General features: G+C 36.1%; 1 protein-coding gene across 2 annotated transcripts in view; it reads left to right on the top strand.

Moving 5' to 3' along the window:
• The window catches only part of osbpl11 (oxysterol binding protein-like 11), a 50,415-nt gene that overhangs the window by 3,566 nt on the left and 23,220 nt on the right, over positions 1-23,629 (top strand). For both annotated transcript variants that reach the window (XM_039755377.1, XM_039755376.1), the window contains exons 2-5: positions 13,589-13,657; positions 14,801-14,976; positions 15,562-15,641; positions 18,105-18,281. In XM_039755377.1, coding sequence (XP_039611311.1) covers positions 13,596-13,657; positions 14,801-14,976; positions 15,562-15,641; positions 18,105-18,281 — 495 coding nt within the window. In that variant the 5' untranslated portion in view covers positions 13,589-13,595. The remainder of the gene's footprint in view (positions 1-13,588; positions 13,658-14,800; positions 14,977-15,561; positions 15,642-18,104; positions 18,282-23,629) is intronic.

Raw genomic sequence — 23,629 nt, 5'->3', positions numbered from 1 at the left:
TATTCTGTCCTCCTGTACTACCACCAGGGGTCAAGCATGTATCCTGTAACTGAGCCTGCCTTTTTTAATCGGCTTGTGGATTTGGTGGGCCTCTCATGGATTGATGTTACTGGCCCAGCACTCCACAGCGTAGAAAAGCACACTGACCTTCATATAGTTATAGAACGAGCCAAGGATGTCACTATCTACATTGAAGGTGCACAGTCTCAAAAGAAAGAGTCTTCCCTTTTTCCTATTATTCCTCTGTGTTACAAGACCAGCCTAGCCTGTCAGTAAAGTGGACACCCAAGTACTTGTTATAATGCAATATCTCCATCTGCACATCCATTCCCTGCATAGTGACTGAACATAGAGGCTCTTTGGTATGGGGAAAATCAATAAATAGGTACTTGTTTTTGCTGAAGGTAAGTTGCTGATAGTACTTTCTGCACCAAGAAGCAAGTTCTCTCCACGACTCCTCTGTCTTATCCCCCTTGTCAGTACACCTTATTTGTACAAAACCATCAGAGAATTTCTTCCTGTTAATTACATTTCTTCTTCACATACCCACATCAGAGACACAGTCTTACAAACCATGGTGTGCCAGCCAGACAGTCCATTGTCCTGGCCACCATAGTCTTATTCACTTTCACCGCTTAACAGAAATAGATGGTTGTTACATAAAAATAAAAGCAAAAAAAGTTTAGAAAAGACAGCCTTATTGGGCTTTTAAAGTTCAAAGTTGAATTAAATGTAGCTAGTTCTACCTGTGTGAACATTTATTTTCTAATCCAGTAAAACTTCTGTTGTTACTTAATATAACCATACAAAGATATGCTTTGAGTTTCACTTTAAGAGTTTATTGGTAATTGTTTGTTTTCATAAAGAAGTAAACTTGGTCTGGAAAGCATTCTGATGTATTTTATGGCTTTTGGGATGGAAACGTAGGCTGATGAAGGTAGAAGACAAAAGCTACAAGGGTGTGGCATGAAAGTGACTGGTTGGATATGCATAGTTTCTTAAAAGGAGACAAATGTAGTACAGTTAAGAGTGGCTTGCTAATGATAAATTACTGTACGTGTTGAGGAGAAACATTTCGTGAATCAAAAGATTGAGAATTCCAGGGTGAAAAGGTATATCTATGATGGCAGTTGAAGAGATTAAGATCAAGAATCTTGGTGTAAAATTTGTATGGTTGCACTGTTAAATAACCGAAAAAGAACAAGCTAATATTATTCTCAAAGCTTTAAAATGCATGGGAAGAAAATTGGTATGGGTGTCAAATAAAAATGGGTAAACCTAGAAACCGATGGTTGAATGGATTTATTTTTTTCCTAACTGACAGTTATGTATACCATTTAAAATTATAGCACAAGCAGAAAGAAGACTGCAATATCGGCAGATGCTAGAAAGACCACAGAAAGGACCAGATATCAACAACAGAGTAGTGCAAAGTGGAAACAAAAAAAATCGATTGAAACTAGAGAAGCTGGAACACAGTAAAGCTTGCTAATGGCCATTTTGTAGAGTTAATGCAGGATGAACGGCTCTAGAAAGCAAGACGAAAGAAGGATGCCTTCAGCTTTGATTTAAATGCTGTTATCGGTGAGTCTTCCCAAACAGGCTTAATGAAGAGAATCTGAGAGGGTTACTTAAGAAATCTTCACTCTGCTGAGTCAATTTTATTTTTTCTATTTTTAACTTGCCTTGTAATTTGTAACTTTAACTTGTGCAGAACTGTTGGCTTTCAGTCAATGCAAGGGTAGTGGCCTTATGTAGTTTTCTTTTAAGATTTTTGTATAAATTGAGACTTGTGTATTTTGATTAGTTAATGTCTTCCTTGTTATTTCTCTGATATAAAGTGTAATCCTAGAAAATAAAAGAAGCTCCCAGAGAACCTAAAACCTGCTCCTTATTATTTTATTTGTTTTTATTTAGCAGTGTGACAATATTACTGATTTTTCCTACATTCTAATAGATAGTCATATCTAGCTTAAATTATTCATTTTAGTCATGTAATTTTGGAAGAGCATTTGGTTTGATAAATAAATAAAATAAATAAATATTGCATGACAGTGTAGCGGTAGTTTATAAAAACACCAGTTTAGAGTAACGCCCTGTAAAAATGTGAAGTATGCCGTTTACTCAAAGTAAATGTATGGCAGTTCCCTGTGATTAAGAATGAGACAAGTTACTTGTAGAAAACGGATGAATTATAAAACATTTCTTTTTAGTGAAAAGAGACTTATGGAGTAGCTTGAGGTAAGTGATGAATATCTTGGGAGAAACAAATAAGATTGGGATAATGTACAAGGTCTCTTCCTTGGTAGAAGAATACATTGATTTAAAATAGTGGAAGAGAAGTGATATAATATATAAGTGGAGGTAATTTAAAAAAAAAAAAATCACATTTTTAAAGCAGAAGTGCTGCAGAGTCCAGTCTTACAGTGTTTTGGTATCAGATTAAGAATTATTTTTATGAAATGTTTTGTGCTTTAAATTTGCATATTTTAAACTTTTCAAGTGCACCATAGTTTTCTGTATGTTTCACATTTGAAAGAAAAAAAAAAAAGTAGCAGCAATCTTTCCAACAAAATTAGGACTTCATACTGCCAAAATTTTTATTTTGAATTAAAAAATGGTGGTAGCATCTGCAATATTGGACTGCTAGGAATAACTCAGAAGATGGTTCTAATATTTTTGGATGTGTAATGAGCCATTATACAATTCTAGTAGCTTTACAAAGGCAACATGAATGACACAAATAATTGACTTCATAATGATCACTCAAAATACTTAATACATATAAATAAATAAATGCATATATATATATATATATATATATATATATATATATATATATATAAAAAATATATATATATAAAATATAACTGTATTGTATACTTCTCTGCAGGGGCCATTGCTGATTGACTTTTGATAGCTTATCTACTTAAGTCCATGCTATGGCTGTATCCACAAACCTACCTTTTCATTTAAAAAGGCAGATATTCTTCTGTTTTTGTGTATGTTTTCACCTTTCATGTAGACTTTTCAAAACATTCTTTGGAGCTGCACGTTTCTGAACATGTTGCACTGTGGATGGGTGAAAACAGAGTTTTCAAAACTCTGTTTGCTTTGTACTTTTTATGCGGCCCTTCCATGTTTGGGTCTTGCTAATTCCGTTTTCTCTAGCCACTTTGCTTACATTTCTCTCGATAACAATTCCACCTTGTTGTCAAAAGAAACAAAGCAACATATTTTTGTTTTTCTTATTTGCTATTGCTATTCTTCATGTGGAAAAACAAGTTTCAAATAAATCTCTAACATGAAGAACAGTTGCTCTTCCAATGCTTGCATGCCCAGTGTAGGTGAGCGGCTACATCATATGTGTTTTCAATCATTTCAGTGTTAGTGGAGGTACTTTTGTAAATGTTTCTATTTTAAAACGCAGTAGTAGTGTAGATGTAGTCTGTGTCACATGTAACAAATGGTTGTGTATTATGTATTTAATAATAGGTTTCCTTTTCCAGGTTTATTTCAAAGTATTAAGTGTTGACTTTACTATATATGCTTTGCTGTAATTATGTTTGAAATCTGTGCCTTTAACATGTAGGAAAATTATTTTAGAACACATGTTTACTGCAGGACATGGTTAAAATAATTAGTTTAGATGTTTCAACATTTTTTGTTCAGTATTTCCTGATACTGTATATGTTTTGTAGGTTTATATTATTACCACAATTTACTGTTTTATATGCCCTAATTATAAAAGCCGATAAGACTATAGTTAAGAAGATTTTAAGTTGTTTAAGTTAATAAGTAATGCATTCAACCGCCATGGCCTCTATTCATGCTCACCATGCAAGACTCCAGTGCTAAAGAAAAAGCATGTTGAAGCTCGTTTAAAGTTTGCTGCGCAACATTTGGACAAGCCAGTGAAATACTGGGAGAATAGAGTCTGGTCAGATGAGACCAAAATTGAACTCTTTGGATATAATTGCACGTGCTTTTTCTTCAGCAGTTTTCTTTGAAACAACTTTACCTGCTAATTCCAAATCTTTCTGAAGCTCTCTGTGAGTGGTCCTTGGCTCTTGGATAACTTTTCTGATTATTTTTTTGACTCTTCTGTCAGAACTCTTGCGAGGAGCTGAATGTTCCAGTGAGCACCGTTGGGGCCATAAAACTGGAAGTGGAAAGAAGTTTAGAAATACGCCTGTAACCAGTGCCATCAGTTTGTTTTGCAACAGTAAGGTTGCAAAGGTCTTGAGAGTACTCTTTGCTTTTACCCTTTGTGAAATGCTTCTTGTGTGACACCTTGGTAATGAGAACCCTTTATATATGCCATCAATTATGACAAAACCAGCTGATATTCATTTGCACTGATAGGGGAGCGATCAGGATTGCTTTCTAAATGCTGACAGATTTCAGCTGCTTTCTTGGCTTTCCATGCCCTTTTGCACCTCCTTTTCTTCATGTGTTCAGTACTTTTTTCCTATGTCATTCCACTTTATTACAATTAACTTTATTTATGGACTTATCTGTTTTGATGTCTTTGTACAGCATATGTGGATTACTTGGGTTGTTACAGACATCTGGAGAAAATTTCATGTTAATAGCCCCATTAGAAATATATTTACTGAGAAAAATGTTGACACGTTCAATACTTATTTTTCACGCTGTTTACTTTAAAAAAACATTTAAGCAGTTTATTTGTTTGAGCTATTCGTTAAAGTTTTATCAGTTTGGATATGGATTTTTGCCTGTCTTTTTTTTTTTTTTGTAATGGATGTTTGCTTGTCTTTTTTTAAACCAAGTAGTCTAGTTTTCGCCCAGATTCCAAAAATGTGTTGTGTTTGGCACCACTGTATTGGTCTACCACTGTTATGACAGATACCTTGTATGATAGGTACCTTGTAATAAACTACCACCACCTCCTGCCAACTATGCACCTTGAGCCAGTACCAAACCCAAGATAAATTCTAAACCTTCTCCTTTTTTGTAATAAGCCTGGGTAGAAAAATAGATTGGTGGTAGACTGAGAGTGTGTGTGCGTGTCTTCAAGAAAGCAGAAGTAAAAGTGGAAGTGAATTAATTTCTGCAAAGCTGCTTTCATCACCTTTATGCCATATTCTCCTGTGTTGCAATAGGTAGAGGTTTTTTTTTTTTTTTTTTTTGTTGGGTGTTTGTTTACATGGGGATTTGTGTCCAACCATAGTTTTCAGTTGCGCTATGTCTTCTAGAATAAGGTGTAATGTTTTCTCTGAAATGACACATGACCCAAGAACCAACCCCTAAGAATTTGCATGTCTTTTTTTGTTTTGACTAATTTAATGTGTTTGAATCGGATACCGAAAAGGCAATGGATGAAAGGAGAAACTCTTTAACAGTAACAGAGTAGAAACCAATGTTAAAGTCTGTGTGATCTCAAGGTGTACATGTCAGATTTTTCTCAAGTGTTCTTCCCCCATTCCAGAAATGTATATATTAATTTGATTTATGATCTTATAGTGGCTTTATGATAGCGCATCGATGTGCTCTATAAATGGAGTTGACCCTCCTTTAGGTTGGATAGAAAGTAGATGCTGAAAAGCTGTTTTAAATCTGCTGTTTGTCATAATAAGTTGGCTTGCGCTTGTTAAATATTGGAATACTGTATTACATCAGATTTCCAGCATATAATGTGATGATTTTCATTGCCAGTACAGCTGCATACTTTTGGACTGTCTCTTTAGATGAGCTCAGAGAACCAAGCATTTGCATTTGAGCCTGTGCTCTGCTTCTGGTTCTTGCCAGATAGTGACATGAGTGCCTGGCAAATAACAACATACATTTTTATTAAATACTGAACAATGTGAATTTCCCCTTGGGATTAATAAAGCTATCTATCTATCTATCTATCTATCTATAGTCCTTTTTATGTTTTATTTGTGTGCGTTTTTTTTTTTTGGGTCACACCATGTGGTTGAAACTATTATGTATTATACAGCAATCAGCCACAAAATTAAAAACCACTCACAGGTGATTTGAATAACAATGATTTTCTAATTACAATGACACCTGTCGAAGATTTAGTATATATTATATATTATATTAGTCAGCAAGTGAATAGTCCATTCTTGAAGATGATGTATTGGGAGCAGGAAAAATGGGAAAGCAGAAGAATCCGATTGACTTTGACAAAGGTCAAAATGTGGTGACTAGATGACAGGGTCAAAGCATCTCCAGAGCAGCAGGTCTTGTTGGGTGCTCCCTGTATACTAAAGTTAAGTACCTACCAAAAGTGGGCCAAGGAAGGGAAACGGGATCACGGGTGCCTAAGGCTACCTGATACACATGGGGAGTGAAGGCTAGCCTATCTGGTCCAATCCAGCAGAAGATTTGCTATAGCACAGATTGCTGAAAAATGTAATGCTGGTCATGGGAGAGAGGTGTCAAATTACACAACGCATCACTGACTACTCAGGGTGCCCATGCTGACCCCTGTCCACCTCTGAATGAGTCTGCAATGTGCATGAGAGTGTCAGAACTGGACCATGGAGCAATGGAAAAATGTGACTTAGTTTGACTAATCAGGTTTTCTTTTAAATCATGTAGAATGCCAGGTACGTGCGTACCATTTACCTGGGGAAGAGATGGCAGCAGGATGTATTATGGGAAGAAGGAAATCTGACAGATGCAGTGTGATGCACTGGGCAATATTGTACTGCAAAACCTTGGGTCATTAAGCATTCATATGGGTGTTACTATGACCTATCACCTACCTAAAGAATGTTGCAGCCCTTAATGGCAATGGTATTATAGCACTTTAGAAATTATTCAGGAATGATTTGAGGAACATGAGAAAGAGTTCAAGATTTTGTCTTGGTGTCCAAATTCTCCAGATCTCAATACGACTGAGCATCTGTGGGACGTGCTAGGAAAAAAAAGTCCAATCCGTGGCAGACCCACTTTGCAACTAACAGGACTTGAAGGATCTGCTGCTAATGTCTGGTGTACCACAGGATACCACAGGACACCTTCAGAGGTCTTGAGGAGTCCATGCCTTGACGGGTTAGAGCTGTTTTGGCAGCACAATCGGGTCCTATACAATATTAAGCATGTAGTTGTGACTGATTATTGCATATTTGCTTACTTTACTGGAGGCAGGGCTTATGTGAGTTATGCTTAAAAATTTTGAATGCTTCTGTTGGTAAGGAAGAAACCGTTGTAATTGTTTAAATAAGTCAAGTCTATTCAAGCAGTGCTATGCTAAAACATCCACTTTTTGTATAGTCTTGAGTAAAGTACCTGTTTTGGTGGCTTTCCTTTTCTAATTTAAATAGCCTGTCAATCTCTCAAATTAACTGCATAGTTTGAACATAGTTGTAAATCATGAGAGTGTTTTAACAAAACATTGGGGGGAAAAAAATGTTTTGGAAAAAACACCAGTGAGATGCAATCCACATGATGTGCTCTGCAAATTGTTCCATAGTTAGTGAAATACCCTGTGGTAATCATATGATGTTATGAATGCTTCAGTGCTGGCCAAAAACTGAAATCTTGCTCTAGTACCACAGAAAATACAGTAAATTAACTGTGGGGATTGCTATCATTAAGGATACACATCTTAAGGTTGGTTAGTCACATCCTAAACAGAAAATATGCAGTCTGCAGACAAAAGCTTCACTGTCTTGCACATCTAACAGGCATCACAGAGAACATTTAAAATAGCTACTTCGTCATGCAGATTGAGGTTATTGCATGGACCCCTTTACCACTGTGTCATTCAACCCGAGACCAGCATTTTGCAGCTCTAAGTAGTTAGGGACACGGAAGGTGAAAGAATGGCACTTAGGGGATAAAGCAGGCTCAAATAAAAGGAAACCCCTGTCATGTATGTGCGCCTGGTGATCTCCTTCCTGGCTCCGTCAAGGTAAGCAGTACCACTCCTGGATGTTTGACACTTATTATTCTAACAGGCTGTAGTTTTCCACCAGCAGCTCTGAGAACCCTCCCAGTGCCCTGAGCTGGCCCTGCATGTTCCAGTTGGGGCTCTATAAAATGGTCCTAGAAGATGGTGTGTCACTTGGACAAAGCTTGGTGTCCGACTGGGACAGAGCTCCTAAGGAATTCCTGCAGTTCCCCATTCTGGAAAATACTAGTTTTATTGGGCTGCTTAGGTGTCTTGTGGCATCATGCCCTGTTTTTCTTCAGTTATTAAATAGGGTCACCCAGCCAGTGCCCTAACAGTCAAGGTGACTCTATTCGTCTTTCCCAGTCACACTCTTTAACACTTTTTTTTCTGAATTTATGCTGCAGCATATTTTAATAACAGTTGATTCCAGCATTGCTTGTTAAATAGTATTCAATGGCAACACTACATGAAGAGCCTAGCAGGACCGATTACCTCACTTTCTTGTTGTTACATGATCTGGAGGAGAAAGTCCTCCAAAATAAAAAATACACTTAACAACACGTGTCTACCCTCATGTTACTGATGTTGTGCGGTGAACACTGTTGTTATCATGGTATCAGTAGTCCCTGTTGCATTCTTCTGCATCACTGAGACAGCACTACCTACTAGTTCATTCTGTCTTTTGTTGCTGGTTGGTTATTTTAAAGATTCCTCAATGCTACTTCGGTCAATTCTGTTAGAGGATAGTTTGTGGTGTGTTATAACATACGCCACATGAGTGTAGTTGGAAAAGCTTTTTTTTTTTTCTGTTACAAAATCAAAGTGCCTGAATTGTGATAATAAGAATAAAGAAATGTGGAACAGTTGCTTCTTTTAACAATCTGGACTCCTTAATATCTTGCATTTTTGTTGTGTAAAGTCATCAGTTTCTGAACACTTAATTTTTATTGTTATTACACGATTTTATTCAGCTTGCATTCTCTGTTTGTCTGGGTCAATTTTTGCAGTCAATTTTTTACTCACTTTTACCAAACTTTGCATGCATGGTGATCTTTGGTGACAATGCAATATTTTGTCAGTTTTGACCCGGGATGTGTATGTTAATTGCGATTACACATATATATAGTGATTTTAGCCAACACATATATTTGAAAAATTTGCAGTGTTGGTCACATTGTTAGCATGGTGGACTATTAATCAAATGGTCGAAGGTTCAAGACCAATGTAAACACCTAAAAAAAAATGATTTTGATTAAATTATATTAAAGTTTTGTCAAATTACTTTAAGCAGCAGTGGTTAGCGTGTTGAACATTCAATCGAAGATTCAATACCAGTGTACGCAATATTTTTTTAATTTTACCAATTTTTTCATCATTTATGTACAAATTTGGAAAAATACTCTTTTCGGTGATTTGATGATGTTGGGCTTTTCTGTTCGACTCTCGAATAGACAAATGCACATTTCCGGTTCTTCTCACGTGTAAGGTTTCACGGTAGTTAGGATTTTGTGAAATGTTGCATTTCACCTTAAGGTCATGTTTGATGCCACTCTGTCACTAATGTCATTTCTATCGAATCACGTTTCCACCCAAGTCAAAGTTTTTGTAATATGCTGAGGACTGTGTGGCATTAAGGTGGGTAAAAAAAAAATATTTTACATATATCTTCGTATATAATATGCAACCGTGGCTGTTCATTTGTCTGTTCAGGATTTTAAATCACATGTAGCTCGCAAACTGTTTCACCTATTGACCTGAAATTTGATACACATATACTATGTGACGTCTACTATCCACTTTTGGGGTGATAATTTTTATTACTCTTTTTTTTATTTTATTTTATTGTAGAATCAAGTCTTGGCAGCGCGCAGCAGGGCGGCCATGTGGCGAATGCGTACATGCACCGTTCTCATTCCCTACCACCTTCGTGGTCCCCTACCTCTTCATATCTTAAGTATTCAATCTGCCTCAAAAATGATTTAAGTGCCAGCTTAAGTGAAAAATTAAGAAAAACGTACTAAGTAATTGTAACACAAAAACTAACTTAATCAGTTTTAACGCAAAAAGATGCTGACAAAAGAAGAGAACCAGTGGGCCTCTAGGGTGGAGAAAAGAAGAGCTGCTCAGGAAACAGCAAGCGCATCAACCTCTGAGCAAATGAATGCTAAACGTACACAGAAAGAGTATGAAAACTATGAATGCTCAAGTCAAGCGTATTCACTGCACGTTATTGTGCAGTGCGTTACTGGTATATACAAAAATTGACACGATTTTATTCAAATTTGTTTGCTCATATGTGACTCAAAATAAAATCATGGGGTACCAATAAAATCCTTAAATGATTAAAAAAAAATAACTCAATATAATTTGAAAATTTCTCTAATTATAAAAATTATTCTACATACTTTTAACAAACTTTTATATGATATGCAGTTTTCTTTCCATAGTTAAGCTGGTTAGAAATTTCCCTTTTTTAAATCTGTAGAATGCAGGCAAGCTTAAAATCAGTAGTGAAGATGTAGAATGTTTTGACCCAGGTGTTAAGACTGCTGCCTCTCTGAATGAGTTCATCACATTATTTCTATTTATTTATTTATTTATTTATTATGTTTGATGTCGTTGCAAAACATACCTAACAATTTTGTTTAATTATTGTTTTCAAAGTACTGAAGTACCTTGAAAACCAGCTCCTATCCTAATACCACATTAGAAAAGTGTTATAGCATCATGTACCTCTAAAGCACATAGTGAAAACAACTTGTATTTCAAATTATTTAAAAATGCATTATTAGGCAAACCTATGGTGGGTAAAATTTCAAAGGTGATAATATCACTCGTGCTTGGGTATGGTGGACGCAAAAGAGATACTTTTACACAGTTTCTGTTTTAACATCAAGTGGTACTGATAAGGGGTCTCATGCTGTGATCTGATGTCTGTGTGCTTTATCCCTAAATATTCTTGTAAAAATACCGCTCTTGTGAAATTTTTTCCTTACCTAAATGGCAAGATAAAATGCATTGCTGTTTATCAGGGAGATGAGGGTTCTATCTAGCATATAGAGAGAGTGCAATGCTGTTACCACAGTTTAAACTTCTTAACATCTAAGAAAAGTTCTCGGGGCATATTCTTGTCCAAATGGTTGTCCCTAGTAAGATGTTTTTTCTCTGCTGACGGTTTTTTTTTTTTGCTTAAGTGCACCTTTTTGTTTCAAAGAGTGACTGTGACTGAAGGCAAGCTCAGGTGTGGCCCAGTCTTAAGTTATCTGATAAATTAGTGCATTGCATTTTTGCTTTGGAATTTTGTTTTTAAACCTCTCTCTCTCTGATTCTGTGTCCCATACCTAATGTGGTCTAGTATATGATTGACAAAAAAATACACTTGCCCTTATTCATTCTTGCATTTATGCTTGCATATGTTTTGCACTTTAGTGCCTTTTGTAATGTACATCTCTCTAGCCACATTCACATAATACTTCATGCTAGCTGAGTGAGAACATACTTGTATTGCCCAACCAGCTTTTTACCAGTGATGCTGCCATTTTTCATGCTTTGTAAATGGGAGTTTGAATATCTGTTTCTTGGCTGAAATTATTAGGCTTTAAACATGCTTTTTGTGTTTCAAGGAAAGTTTTAAATTACTGACAGCCTTTACTGTAACCTTCAAACAAAAAATATATTAAGTTGACGACTACACAATACAGCATTTTATTTATTAATCAACACAAGTGTTTTTTGCATTTAGAATTGCACTCTTAAATGAAGAGAACCCTTACCTGTACGATACACTTGTATGGTTCATACCTGTGCAATGCACTTGTGTACTTTGTAATATTTTAATTTACTTCAAGAAAAAAGTGTCTCAAGCAAAAATGAAACCCCTTACTATAATAAGTTAGAGCTCAAAAATAGCTACATCATTAGCTGTGATAAAGGAAATCTCAAGTAACAAAAGGCACTATTTGTCAACTGGCCGCTCTTTCAAATTAATTTGTAATATTACACTTTGTTCCTGACTTCAAAAAACAAAGAATAACAAACAGGCTTTTTTTCTAAATTAATGCTGATCAATTTTTAATCAAGATAAAACTTGCCCCATTCATTCTGTCCTATCACCTGTATGGTACTTTCATTTCTGATTGGAGTGAAATGGTGCTTAGTTTATATATTCCTAGTATTTATGTACCATAGAGCAGGGGTGCCCACACTTTTTCGGCTTGCGAGCTACTTTTAAAATGACCAGGTCGAAATGATCTACCTACATTAAAAATTATATATATATATATATATATATATATATATATATATATATATATATATATATATATACTGAGTATACTTTATACATAAAATATATGTTGTTGTACCTTGCATAACTGAATAACCTTTTTGGCACAATAACAGTTCAATACATTTATGGTCACTACAGTATTTGGATTTAATAATCGTCGTGGGAAAAGGCCGACTCGCATAATTAAGTAGAGATGAATAATGCAGTCAAGGAGCTTTTGAATTCAGCCGAGTGAAAAATGACGGCTGTCTGATTTACTGCGATTTTTAGCTCCCTCTCCTTTCTCTTTCTCAGATCGCTTTACGGAAGGAAGTCAGTTTCGTAGTTTTTATGAACAGTTTGAAAGTACCTTTGCGTATTTTCCTTCTTTGGAATAGCAATGATAGATTGACAGATCAGACAAACGCACTTCGATTGTGATATTGTAAGAAAAAAAAAATCATCTTCCAATTCCACATCCAGCCCATACCCTCCCCAAACAATTTTTTTTTAAAATCCCTTCTTTAGTCGATATAAATTGGAAGGCTAACTACATCACAGCCGGAGTTTTGCAGTAGCTCGTGCGTTTGATCATGCGTGCAGGATGACCAGTGTGTTAGATGAAAAGAGATCTCAGACTGGCCACCCTGTATGTCAATCAAGTGGCAAATGCCATAGGGAGGATATATGATAGACTAACGTTTAAAAAATTTTTTTTGGAATTCAACTTGATCTACCAGTCGATCGCAATCGACGCATTGGGCACCCTGATTGGTGTCTGTACAAAAGAGTTTATCCAAGTTAGGCATTTATTTTTGGTTTTAAGGCAGCCTTAATAATCCTGTAGTGATGAACATTTCATTCATAGCAATATGAGAAGGTATCATTTCATTATATTACTAAATTGATGAGACATTTATAATTTTTAGTAATTTGATTGTAATTTTTAATCATTTCACCTTCTTTTGAAGGCATAACTATTTATTGCCATACATGTTTATTTGCATATTTTATTTACTTGTATTTAGTTCATTGTAAATACGTAATATTTCTGTTCCATCATTCATATGGATATGTGTGTATACAATGATTGTAACCTAATTTATTTTTCCATTACTGTTTGACAAATGTTCATTCTATAACTCAATTGATTAAACTGTTTTTTGTACATTTCTTAATTTTTAAAACAATTTTATTTCTACACTAAAAAGTATTTATTGTTACTAGTGGCCAAACTTTTTCTCACTACAGTTTATAATGTATTTTATTTTCCTGCAATCTTCATGGATTCTTCCTTTCAAAATTAAAATATTTTTTTAGCAGCACAGAATTTGGTTTAGTTTTTTTAGGTAATGTTCTAGATCTTAAAATAGAAAAAGGTGTGATTCTAAAATGAGAAAAGCATTTCAAAAGCTGAAAGCAAATTTTTTTTTTGTCTTTTCTTGTAGTGATCACATGGAGAATGTATATGGCTATCTTATGAAATACACAAATCTTGTCACAGGATGGCAGTATCGGTAAGTAAAATTAAAGGTTGAATTAGTTTAGTAAGATGTTCAAGGGTGTGGTATAGATGTTGCCCAGCTGCAGAAAGAACAAACTGCAATTGTGCAGTACCTATATGACCAAGTAGTTTAAAAAAATCCAGGCCATGGTGTCTGCATATGCTGGGTATGTGATGTTTTAACTTAGGCTAGGCATTACTGTATACCTTCCGAAAATTAAAAATGAAGAGGCAGATTCAAATGTGTTGTACCCCAGATACAGATCATAAGAACACAACCAAGCTGAGTACTACTCAAGCCAACTGTGCTGTGAAAAAGAACATTTACTGCTTCACTTACCTTAAACTGATGGTATACCTCAAGAAACAGCCACAGCCGTTAACTAATGGAGTCATTGGTGATGTCCTAAATGTTTCCTCTGCCCTTAAAGAAGATGCTTCATAATAAAATATAAATGATGTTTGCGTAAACCACGTGTAGGCACAGTCTATACTTGATGCACATGCTTGGAACCTATTTTTATTTCCTCCATTAGAATTTACAGTTGTGAAGTATTGGTGGCAAAAATGAGATAGTTATTTCTAACTACTGTCATTGATGCCTCTTATGACAACACTGAGAAGAACTGAGTTAGGAGTTTTAGTAAATCCACTAGATACTCATTTCTTCAGTTGCAAGATAGCAGTGCAGACACAAAATTAATATAAAAAACATAATGTCCTGTCTTAGGAAAAATACTTTCCCATTCATTTTTCCTTCACTCCATATAGATAGATACTTTATTAATCCCAAGGGGAAATTCACATAATATAAATATAACCGCTACAGAAACACTACCTAGATACAAGAATGGCACTAAAAACATATGATGACTGAAATAAATGTCAGAACAGCTGTTCAGTGAAATGGCCCCAGGTAAATTCTTTGTACCTTTAATTAACCTAACATCTCCATGTAAACTTCTGAATGCATGAATATATGCTTTGAATTTAAAGCCTAAGAAAAGCGTACACTCTGATGTTCTGGTAATTGATGGGTGGAATGCAGCAGTATGGCTGTCTTTTGAGGAGGTTTTATACTGTGCTTTGTCTCTTAAAGTTCTGTAAACCCAGAGTATATCCTGTATTGCTTATTAGGTGTTTTAATCTTTTCCAGGTTTTTTGTCCTAAATAATGATGCAGGAGTACTAGAATATTTTGTAAATGAGCAGTCCAGAGGCCAAAAGCCTAGGGGGACATTGCATCTTGCAGGTGCTGTTATATCACCCAGCGATGAAGATTCTCACACTTTTACAGTTAATGCAATCAGTGGAGAACAGTACAAGCTTCGAGGTACTTGAAAAATATATTTTCATTTAAGTATTAGTGAAGGATTCATTTTTCAATTCCTCTGTTTTTACTGCTACAATATTTTTCAGTTACAGTAACTATCCTTTGGTCTTTACTATAGTCATAGCGAATATGCATCAGGAATGAAAAACATTAGAAGTTAAACTGTTGGTATCCAAGTACATATTGAGCGTAATGTTTTGTATGTTTTTTGTTGTTTTAAACACAGCAAGTTGCATGCATGCTATGTTCAGCTATTTACCTTATGTTCAAGAAGCACTTTTCCACTTTTTGTTTGTGGGATGCACCATGCTTATATCGGAGACGTCAGACTTGGATCCTTGAAGATCCAAATAATTGAAGGTTTTTATTCTAGTCGCTTTTTTTTTTTTTTAGTAAAAATTACTGCTGCTAGTGTAACTTTTTGTCTTAATTTTAATTCAGTTGCTTTAAGATTCTGAACCCTTAATTGTGTATTTATTACCAATGGTGCTTGTTTTGCTTTTCCCTCTGTAAATTTAATATGTTGGCACATAAATATTTGTATTTTGTTTAATTTGATCATCAGCTTTATTGTTTGATCCTTAGCAACAGATGCAAAAGAGCGACAGCACTGGGTTAGCAGATTACAGATCTGCACCCAACATCACACAGAAGCCATGGGCAAAGTAAGTAAATGCACTGGGTTTAAGTTAATATATTTTAGATTTATCAATCAATAATGCTTATTTGTGGTTGTCTAATTTAAATAGAAAAATTTAAACAGAAGCAATTCTTTACTAGATAAAAAACTCCATGCATATAATGTATATAATACAAAGTTGACTCACTCATTCACTCACCCACCAACAACTGACTCTTTTTCATTTAGTTAAAAATTCAACTTTGGCATGGTGGTATATATAGGTCAACAGTTTATGCTAAGAAAGGTTTTATCCCTGATCTTTTTAACGATTATGTACATGATTAATAGTGGTAAACCTATGATCTTTTAGTCTCTCATATACAATATAATATAATGTAGTCACTGGTCAATGTTACACCATTATATGAATGTGTGCTAAAGCCTAAAAAAAATTAACACCCCTCCCTAAATGCTCCAGAATTTGTATCCGCAGCAATATTAACCCATTGGTAAAAAGCCTAGAAATATTGTGCTCTGAAAAGAATTCAGCTACATAGTACTACTGATGTACACTATAAATGAGGCCCATTGTCTTAAAAAGTTTCCCATGTGAAGCCAGGTAACAAAATTATTATTGTATACAAAGTATCCCTTACTGTACGTGGATATCTTTGTGTGTGTGTGTGTGTGTGTGTGTGTGTGTGTGTGTATATGTCTGTATTTAGTATGGATATAATATATCTATGTATTTTGTGTGGGTATAATATATATGTATACCTTAGATCCCGGAATACAGGCCGACCCGGTCGGTATATTAGCCGAACCCCTTCTCTACCTACTAAATTACATGTATTTGCCGATGACCGGTATTTAAGCCGACCCCCTTCTCCAAGCAAAATTTTCTAAATTTCCTTAAGTGTCTCTTCGGTTATATTTATAATGTTTATCTGCAAGAATTTGAGACTGCCCGCATTTTTGATATATAATATAATGTGCATAATTTACCAAAACACCAATAATTTTTCTAATGTACTAACCAAAAAGTTATAAAAGTGCCTAGCCTACTTCGATTAAGCTAGGAGCATGGTGGCGCGCATGGTCGCAGCGGCTCAGGGCTCTCCTTTTCAGTGCACTTTTTGTTGTTTTGTTTTTTTTTTTTTGTCCTTGTTTGTGCACGATCGGTTCGGCGAACATCCACTACACCATTCAGAACCTTATAGACATCGGTGTCCAGAGCCAGACATCTGTTTCGAGTGTTTTTCATCACACACACAACATCCCAGACAACATAGCGAGACCAGCTTTGGATTGTTGTCAGGTCTAGGAGACGACACAGACGGAGGAGGGAAAGAAAGCTGAAGCGGGGCCGCAGATCCAGCGTTATGCTAAAAAACAACCATACAAGCCCTATACAGAACTTTTTTCTGCACTGAAGGAGCTGCTTTTAATCTCATTGTAGATGTGTATAGTGAAAATAAAAGGCATTCTATTCTAGAAACAATTTCATACTGTACTCACCATTTAATTTGACATCTTTGGGCTGCAGGAAGGGAGGAGATATTTCCACACAATGTCCATCTTCGTTTCGATTGCGATCGCTTTCTTTTACCTTCTCTTCCTTCCTTAGCAATTATGTGTCTTGCTTGCATGGTCTTAATGAATTATATATATAGGTAAATCACTGCAATGACGGAAATTACATCCACAAACACATGTATCTGGGCTCCGACTGACGCTACTAATGCTCTCGGTTGTTTGTTTACAATCGCGCAAGCAGATACACGTGACCGCATCCATTTCGTAACGCAAGATGTTGGTCGTAAGTCAAAACAAAAAATTTCATTTTAAACTTCCCGATAATTTATTATAAATTTTATTAATAAAATCAACAACTAAAACATTTTTTTGAATAAATTCTTTATTTAATTTAAAGTACCGGTTTGCAAAGTTACTTCTTCATCTGAAAGATGGCTCTGTGGTTTCGTCATTATTTACTTCCGTATTCATCGGCAAAACCGGCATTGCGCTGGAAATCTTGAATCTGAAACGATACTCGTTGTATAAACCGACCCCCAAACTCCAAGCCAAAAATCTGGGACGAAATTCTCGGCTTATATAACGGGATCTACGGTAGTTCTAATTTATGAGTCTTCATTCCAATATCCCCTAGACATTACTCACTTGCTAACAAAGTTATAACTGCTGGTATTAATTGCGCTTAAGTTGCTCCACCTGTACCTAATTTTCATTTTTAACATTTAAAATTTTTATGTAACTAAAAGGAATACTATTAACAAAGCTTTATGGTAAATTGAGTTTGGCTCCAAATGCATTAAGTGATTTTTATATACTGTATTTAAATTCACAAAACATCTTGACATGTAATTGTAGCGAAGAGGGGGGGAATTACTTAACAATGTATTATGGTATTTTTTCATGTAAATGTCTAAATGCAAAAAAACAAGGTTAAGGTTTTTAACTTGATAGTTTTCTTTGTTCCCATTAGAATAATCCACCTCTAAAATCTCGCAGTTTCTCGATCGCCTCACAAGGCTGTAGCAGCTCACCAATACTACAGAGAAGGTCCAGTCAGAATATGGCTTCTTTCTTCAGTGTGTCACAACATAAAAGTTTGACAGTCAAAAGATCTCAACAGCCTGACCACTTAGTGGATGTCCAGGAGGTAGGATTTTTTATTTTCTACCTTGATTATGCAAAATATGCGTCTGTAGTCTTTGTTTCTTAGTTTCCTTTCATCCTTTTTCATCAATATGGAAAAATACCCTTTAAATTCCTTAATTCTAAATTTTTCTTTAGTTTATTTAGTTTATTTTTTTGAAAGCCTGCTGGACTCAAAAGATTTGATTGTGTTTTAACAGAGAATCTGTTACAGTTCTTATAATGAAGACTGATATGTTGTGTATTTTAAAGTCTGTTTTTCACTCTGCAGTTATTTCTTATTTTAAAAGCAGATCTTTTCTTAGAATTATGTGTTTTTAGTACTGTTTTAATGTTTTTAGTACTTTTTTAATATGTGTCTGTGGTCTATCATTCCATTTCCATAACCCGCTTATCCCAGTCAGGGTCATGGTGCAACTGGAGTCTTTTCCAGCAGCCATTCACTTGGGTAGTTGGACGGTGGCCAGTCCATTACAAGGTGATCACACACACACACACACACACACACACACACACAGGACAATTTAGCAATGCCAGTTCACCCAAACCCATATTTGCCAATTACATTTGTTTGTTACACCTTATCAAATTACATGACTGAAAATTGCTGCCCATATCACATTTACTGACTTGAGTCAGTCATGCTCGCCCCATTTTGTGACAGCTCATAACATGCTGCCTGGCGGATTACATAGAGTTAAAAGCTGCAGTGAGTTCAGCATCAATCTGTGCCCCTTATTTTTTTCCATTGTATTATAGTATGTAAAATACGAGAAATTGGACAGACAAGCTTCTTTTCTGTTATTGAGAGCCACAAAACCCGTGCTCCGCGATGGAGCCAGCACTATGTAAAAAGTTAATAGCTGTGGTGCATTCTGTTAGTGCATAAAACACCAGGCATCAGATAGACAAGATTCTCTTCTGTTTGTATAGTTCAAAACACAAGTGTTCCTTATCCCTCATTGTGGCATTCTATGCATTCTACTTCAGGCTTGAATGCTCATTGGTTGTCAACTCTCGCATGGAAAGAGCTTGTCACTGTGACCAAAGAGAAAATCAAACCAGTCTGATTTTTATCCTAGCCAGTCAGAGACTAGTTGGTTTGAATCTTTGGGTATGTCACATTTAGATGATGGGTTTCGCATGTGCTTGCCTGTGATGACCTCTGACTGGCTAAGGTTACATAAATAAAGGCTACTAATGAAAATCACTGAAAAAGACATCTAATTTGACATCGTCTTAACCTGAATGTCCTTGGACTATGGGGCAAACCAGAGAAAACTTGTGTGGAGATGGTACAGAATGGTACAGTGATTATCGTTATTGTTCTACTATACCATCTGTACCTCAGTTGTTAAACACACTATCAACATGTGCAAGAAGGATTTATAGGTCATAGTACAAAATAAGAAGCAAGTTATTTTTTTATGCTTACCACTGCTATGAAATTTTAGGGCTGCAACAATATTCACGCTTTCTGTACTTTGTAATACGGTTAAAATATTTATTTGCTATATTTTCTACTTTTACTAGAGAACTTTATAGTTGTAATTTTTGATCTGTAGCTTTTTCATAGCTTGTTTCTTAAGTAAAGGTAACTACTTCTAAAAGGAAAAAAAACTGAACATATTTTTAGAATAATGCATAGAATGTAGTTTTTTCTGATAATTGTGTGTTGCAGCTCTTTGTTTTGGAGGTATGCAGATCAGCTTAAGCAAATAGGGTAATAATGATAGACTAAAGAAGTAAAATGCATACAGTATCTAAGCTCAAAAAGGATGCACGTTATTTTTTAAAATGTAAGTAGTTATCATAGATGAGCAATTCTGTGGTAAAATCTTGTAGTAAGCAAATAGACTCCCAAGTTTTTTTTTCTGTAGGACAATATAAAGTGCACTTCATAGTGTTTTCTGAGTCAACTTTTATTGTTATATATGTTCAATTTAATAAAAAATCATTCACAGAAGCGAGCCCTCACCCTGGTTCACATAATGGTAAATTTTTCCATAAACATGCCTGTGATAATTGTGTTCTAGCACTTGTCAAACTTTATCTCAAAATGGGATGTTTGTCCTTTGGGTGAACAAGTATTATGAATACATTTTTGTTGGGAAACTGAAAATTTAGTGTGCAGTTGTAGGTTCTCCTTTTTAATGTCTTTACCTTGATAAAAACGGTAGTTTCTTAACTAATCTTAAAACTGCTGAAAATACTTGATATCACATAGTGCAGTTCAAGTTTATTATCATGTGTAGAGAGAATAACGCATAAAATGCAGTTTTTGCATGCAGTGCAATTTGCAGTGATTTTTTTTTTTTTCTTGCATGTCTTAACAATACGCAAAACTGCCACACACTTTACAATACTCTGCACTATAATCAGTGGATAGTTAATATGACAACTATCAAATCATTGTTCAAATATAGATCATTGACATTTTTCTTTTAAAAAAGGCAAAAAATAGCCCCTGTAATTTAATTGTTGTTAATTGGCTTATATCAATATACTACATAATATTAAACACATAAGATGCTTATTTTTATTTATTTATTTTTTTTAAATTTTATTGCAATCCATACAAAGGAATCAAGTTTTTACAAAAAGAAAAATTGAGTTAAGAACAGATCGATCCCCACCCCTGTTTTTTTTTTCTATTATTGCAATTAAAATTAACATCATCAATATCTGACCTTTTTTTTTTGAGTGATTGATTAATAACATTAACCAGAAAATAACAAGCAAAGCCCCACTGTGTATGTGTGTGTTTTATTAATAACTCTAATCAAAGGAAGTGACACATTTCAAGGTTTTGTTATTTCACTGGCACAACAGGAATATTTTTGATTTGTTGGCTTTTCATTTGTGTCTAGGGGGCTTGGTTGGGAGTAAAGGTTAAGAGGCTAAATAGGGCGTGCTGAATTATATCAGGACAACCCTTGATGTTTGTGATAGCAAGTCACTGAGCAGCAGCATTAGCTGAATTATCTGATCTCCTCTATAATCTTATCCATCCATTATCTAACCCACTAAATCCCAACTACAGGGTCACATGGGTATGCTGGAGCCAATCCCAGCCAACATAAGGCACAAGGCAGGAAACAAACCCAGGGCAGAGTGCCAGCCCACCGCATACGGTGCATCCGGAAAGTATTCACAGCACATCACTTTTTCCACATTTTGATATGTTACAGCCTTATTCCAAAATGGATTCAATTCATTTTTTTCCTCAGAATTCTACACACAACACCCCATAATGACTACGTGAAAAACGTTTACTTGAGGTTTTTGCAAATTTATTAAAAATAAAAAAAAATTGAAAAAGCACATGTACATAAGTATTCTTAGCCTTTGCCATGAAGCTCCAAATTGAGCTCAGGTGCATCCTGTTTCCCCTGATCATCCTTGAGATGTTTCTGCAGCTTAATTGGAGTCCACCTGTGGTGAATTCAGTTGATTGGACATGATTTGGAAAGGCACACACCTGTCTATATAAAGTCCCACAGTTGGCAGTTCATGTCAGAGCACAAACCAAGCATGAAGTTAAAGGAATTGTCTGTAGACCTCCAAGACAGGATTGTCTCAAGGCACAAATCTGGGGAAGGTTACAGAAACATTTCTGCTGCTTTGAAGGTCCCAATGAGCACAGTGGCCTCCATCATCCGTAAGTGGAAGAAGTTCAAAACCACCAGGACTCTTCCTAGAGCTGGACGGCCATCTAAACTGAGCGATCTGGGGAGAAGGGCTTTAGTCAGGGAGGTGACCAAGAACCCGACTATCACTCTGTCAGAGGTCCTCCACCAATCAGGCCTGTATGGTAGAGTGGCCAGACGGAAGCCACTCCTTAGTAAAAGGCACATGGCAGCCCACCTGGAGTTAAGGCACCTGAAGGACTCTCAGACCATGAAAAACTAAATTCTCTGGTCTGATAAAACAAAGATTGAACTCTTTGGTGTGAATGCCAGGCGTCACGTTTGGAGGAAACCAGGCACCACTCATCACCAGGCCAATACCATCCCTGCAGTGAAGCATGGTGGTGGCAGCATCATGCTGTGGGGATGTTTTTCAGCGGCAGGAACTGGGAGACTAGTCAGGATATAGAGAAAGATGACTGCAGCAATGTACAGAGACATCCTGGATGAAAACCTGCTCCAGAGCGCTCTTGACCTCAGACTGGGGTGACGGTTCATCTTTCAGCAGGACAACGACCCTAAGCACACAGCCAAGATATCAAAGGAGTAGCTTCAGGAAAACTGTGAATGTCCTTGAGTTGCCCAGCCAGAGCCCAGACTTGAATCCGATTGAACATCTCTGGAGAGATCTTAAAATGGCTGTGCACCGATGCTTCCCATCCAACCTGATGGAGCTTGAGAGGTGCTGCAAAGAGGAATGGGTGAAACTGGCCAAGGATAGGTGTGCCAAGCTTGTGGCACCATATTCAAAAAGACTTGAGGCTGTAATTGCTGCCAAAGGTGCTTGAGCAAAGGCTGTGAATACTTACAGTGGGGCAAAAAAGTATTTAGTCAGCCACCAATTGTGCAATTTCTCCCACTTAAAAAGATGAGAGAGGCCTGTAATTTTCATCATAGGTATACCTCAACTATGAGAGACAAAATGAGAAAAAAATCCAGAAAATCACATTGTCTAATTTTTAAAGAATTTATTTGCAAATTATGGAAGAAAATAAGTATTTGGTCACCTACAAACAAGCAAGATTTCTGGCTCTCACAGACCTGTAACTTCTTCTGTAAGAGGCTCCTCTGTACTCCTCTCGTTACCTGTATTAATGGCACCTGTTTGAACTCGTTATCAATATAAAAGACACCTGTCCACAACCTCAAACAGTCACACTCCAAACTCCACTATGGCCAAGACCAAAGATCTGTCAAAGGACACCAGAAACAAAATTGTAGACCTGCACCAGGCTGGGAAGACTGAATCTGCAATAGGTAAGCAGCTTGGTGTGAAGAAATCAACTGTGGGAGCAATTATTTGAAAATGGAAGACATACAAGACCACTGATAATCTCCCTTGATCTGGTGCTCCACGCACGATCTCACCCTGTGGGGTCAAAATGATCACAAGAACGGTGAGCAAAATCCCAGAACCACACAGGGAGACCTAGTGAATGACCTGAAGAGAGCTGGGACCAAAGTAACAAAGGCTAACATCAGTAACACACTGTGCCGCCAGGGACTCAAATCCTGCAGTGCCAGACATGACCCCCTGCTTAAGCCAGTACATGTGCAGGCCCGTCTGAAGTTTGCTAGAGACCATTTGGATGATCCAGAAGAGGATTGGGAGAATGTCATATGGTCAGATGAAACCAAAATAGAACTTTTTGGTAAAAACTCT

The sequence above is a fragment of the Polypterus senegalus genome, chromosome 6 (assembly GCF_016835505.1).
Source record: "Polypterus senegalus isolate Bchr_013 chromosome 6, ASM1683550v1, whole genome shotgun sequence".
Taxonomy (NCBI): Eukaryota; Metazoa; Chordata; class Cladistia; order Polypteriformes; family Polypteridae; genus Polypterus; species Polypterus senegalus.
The sequence above is the reverse complement of the archived record's forward strand: the minus strand, read 5'-3'. Positions and strand labels throughout refer to the sequence as shown.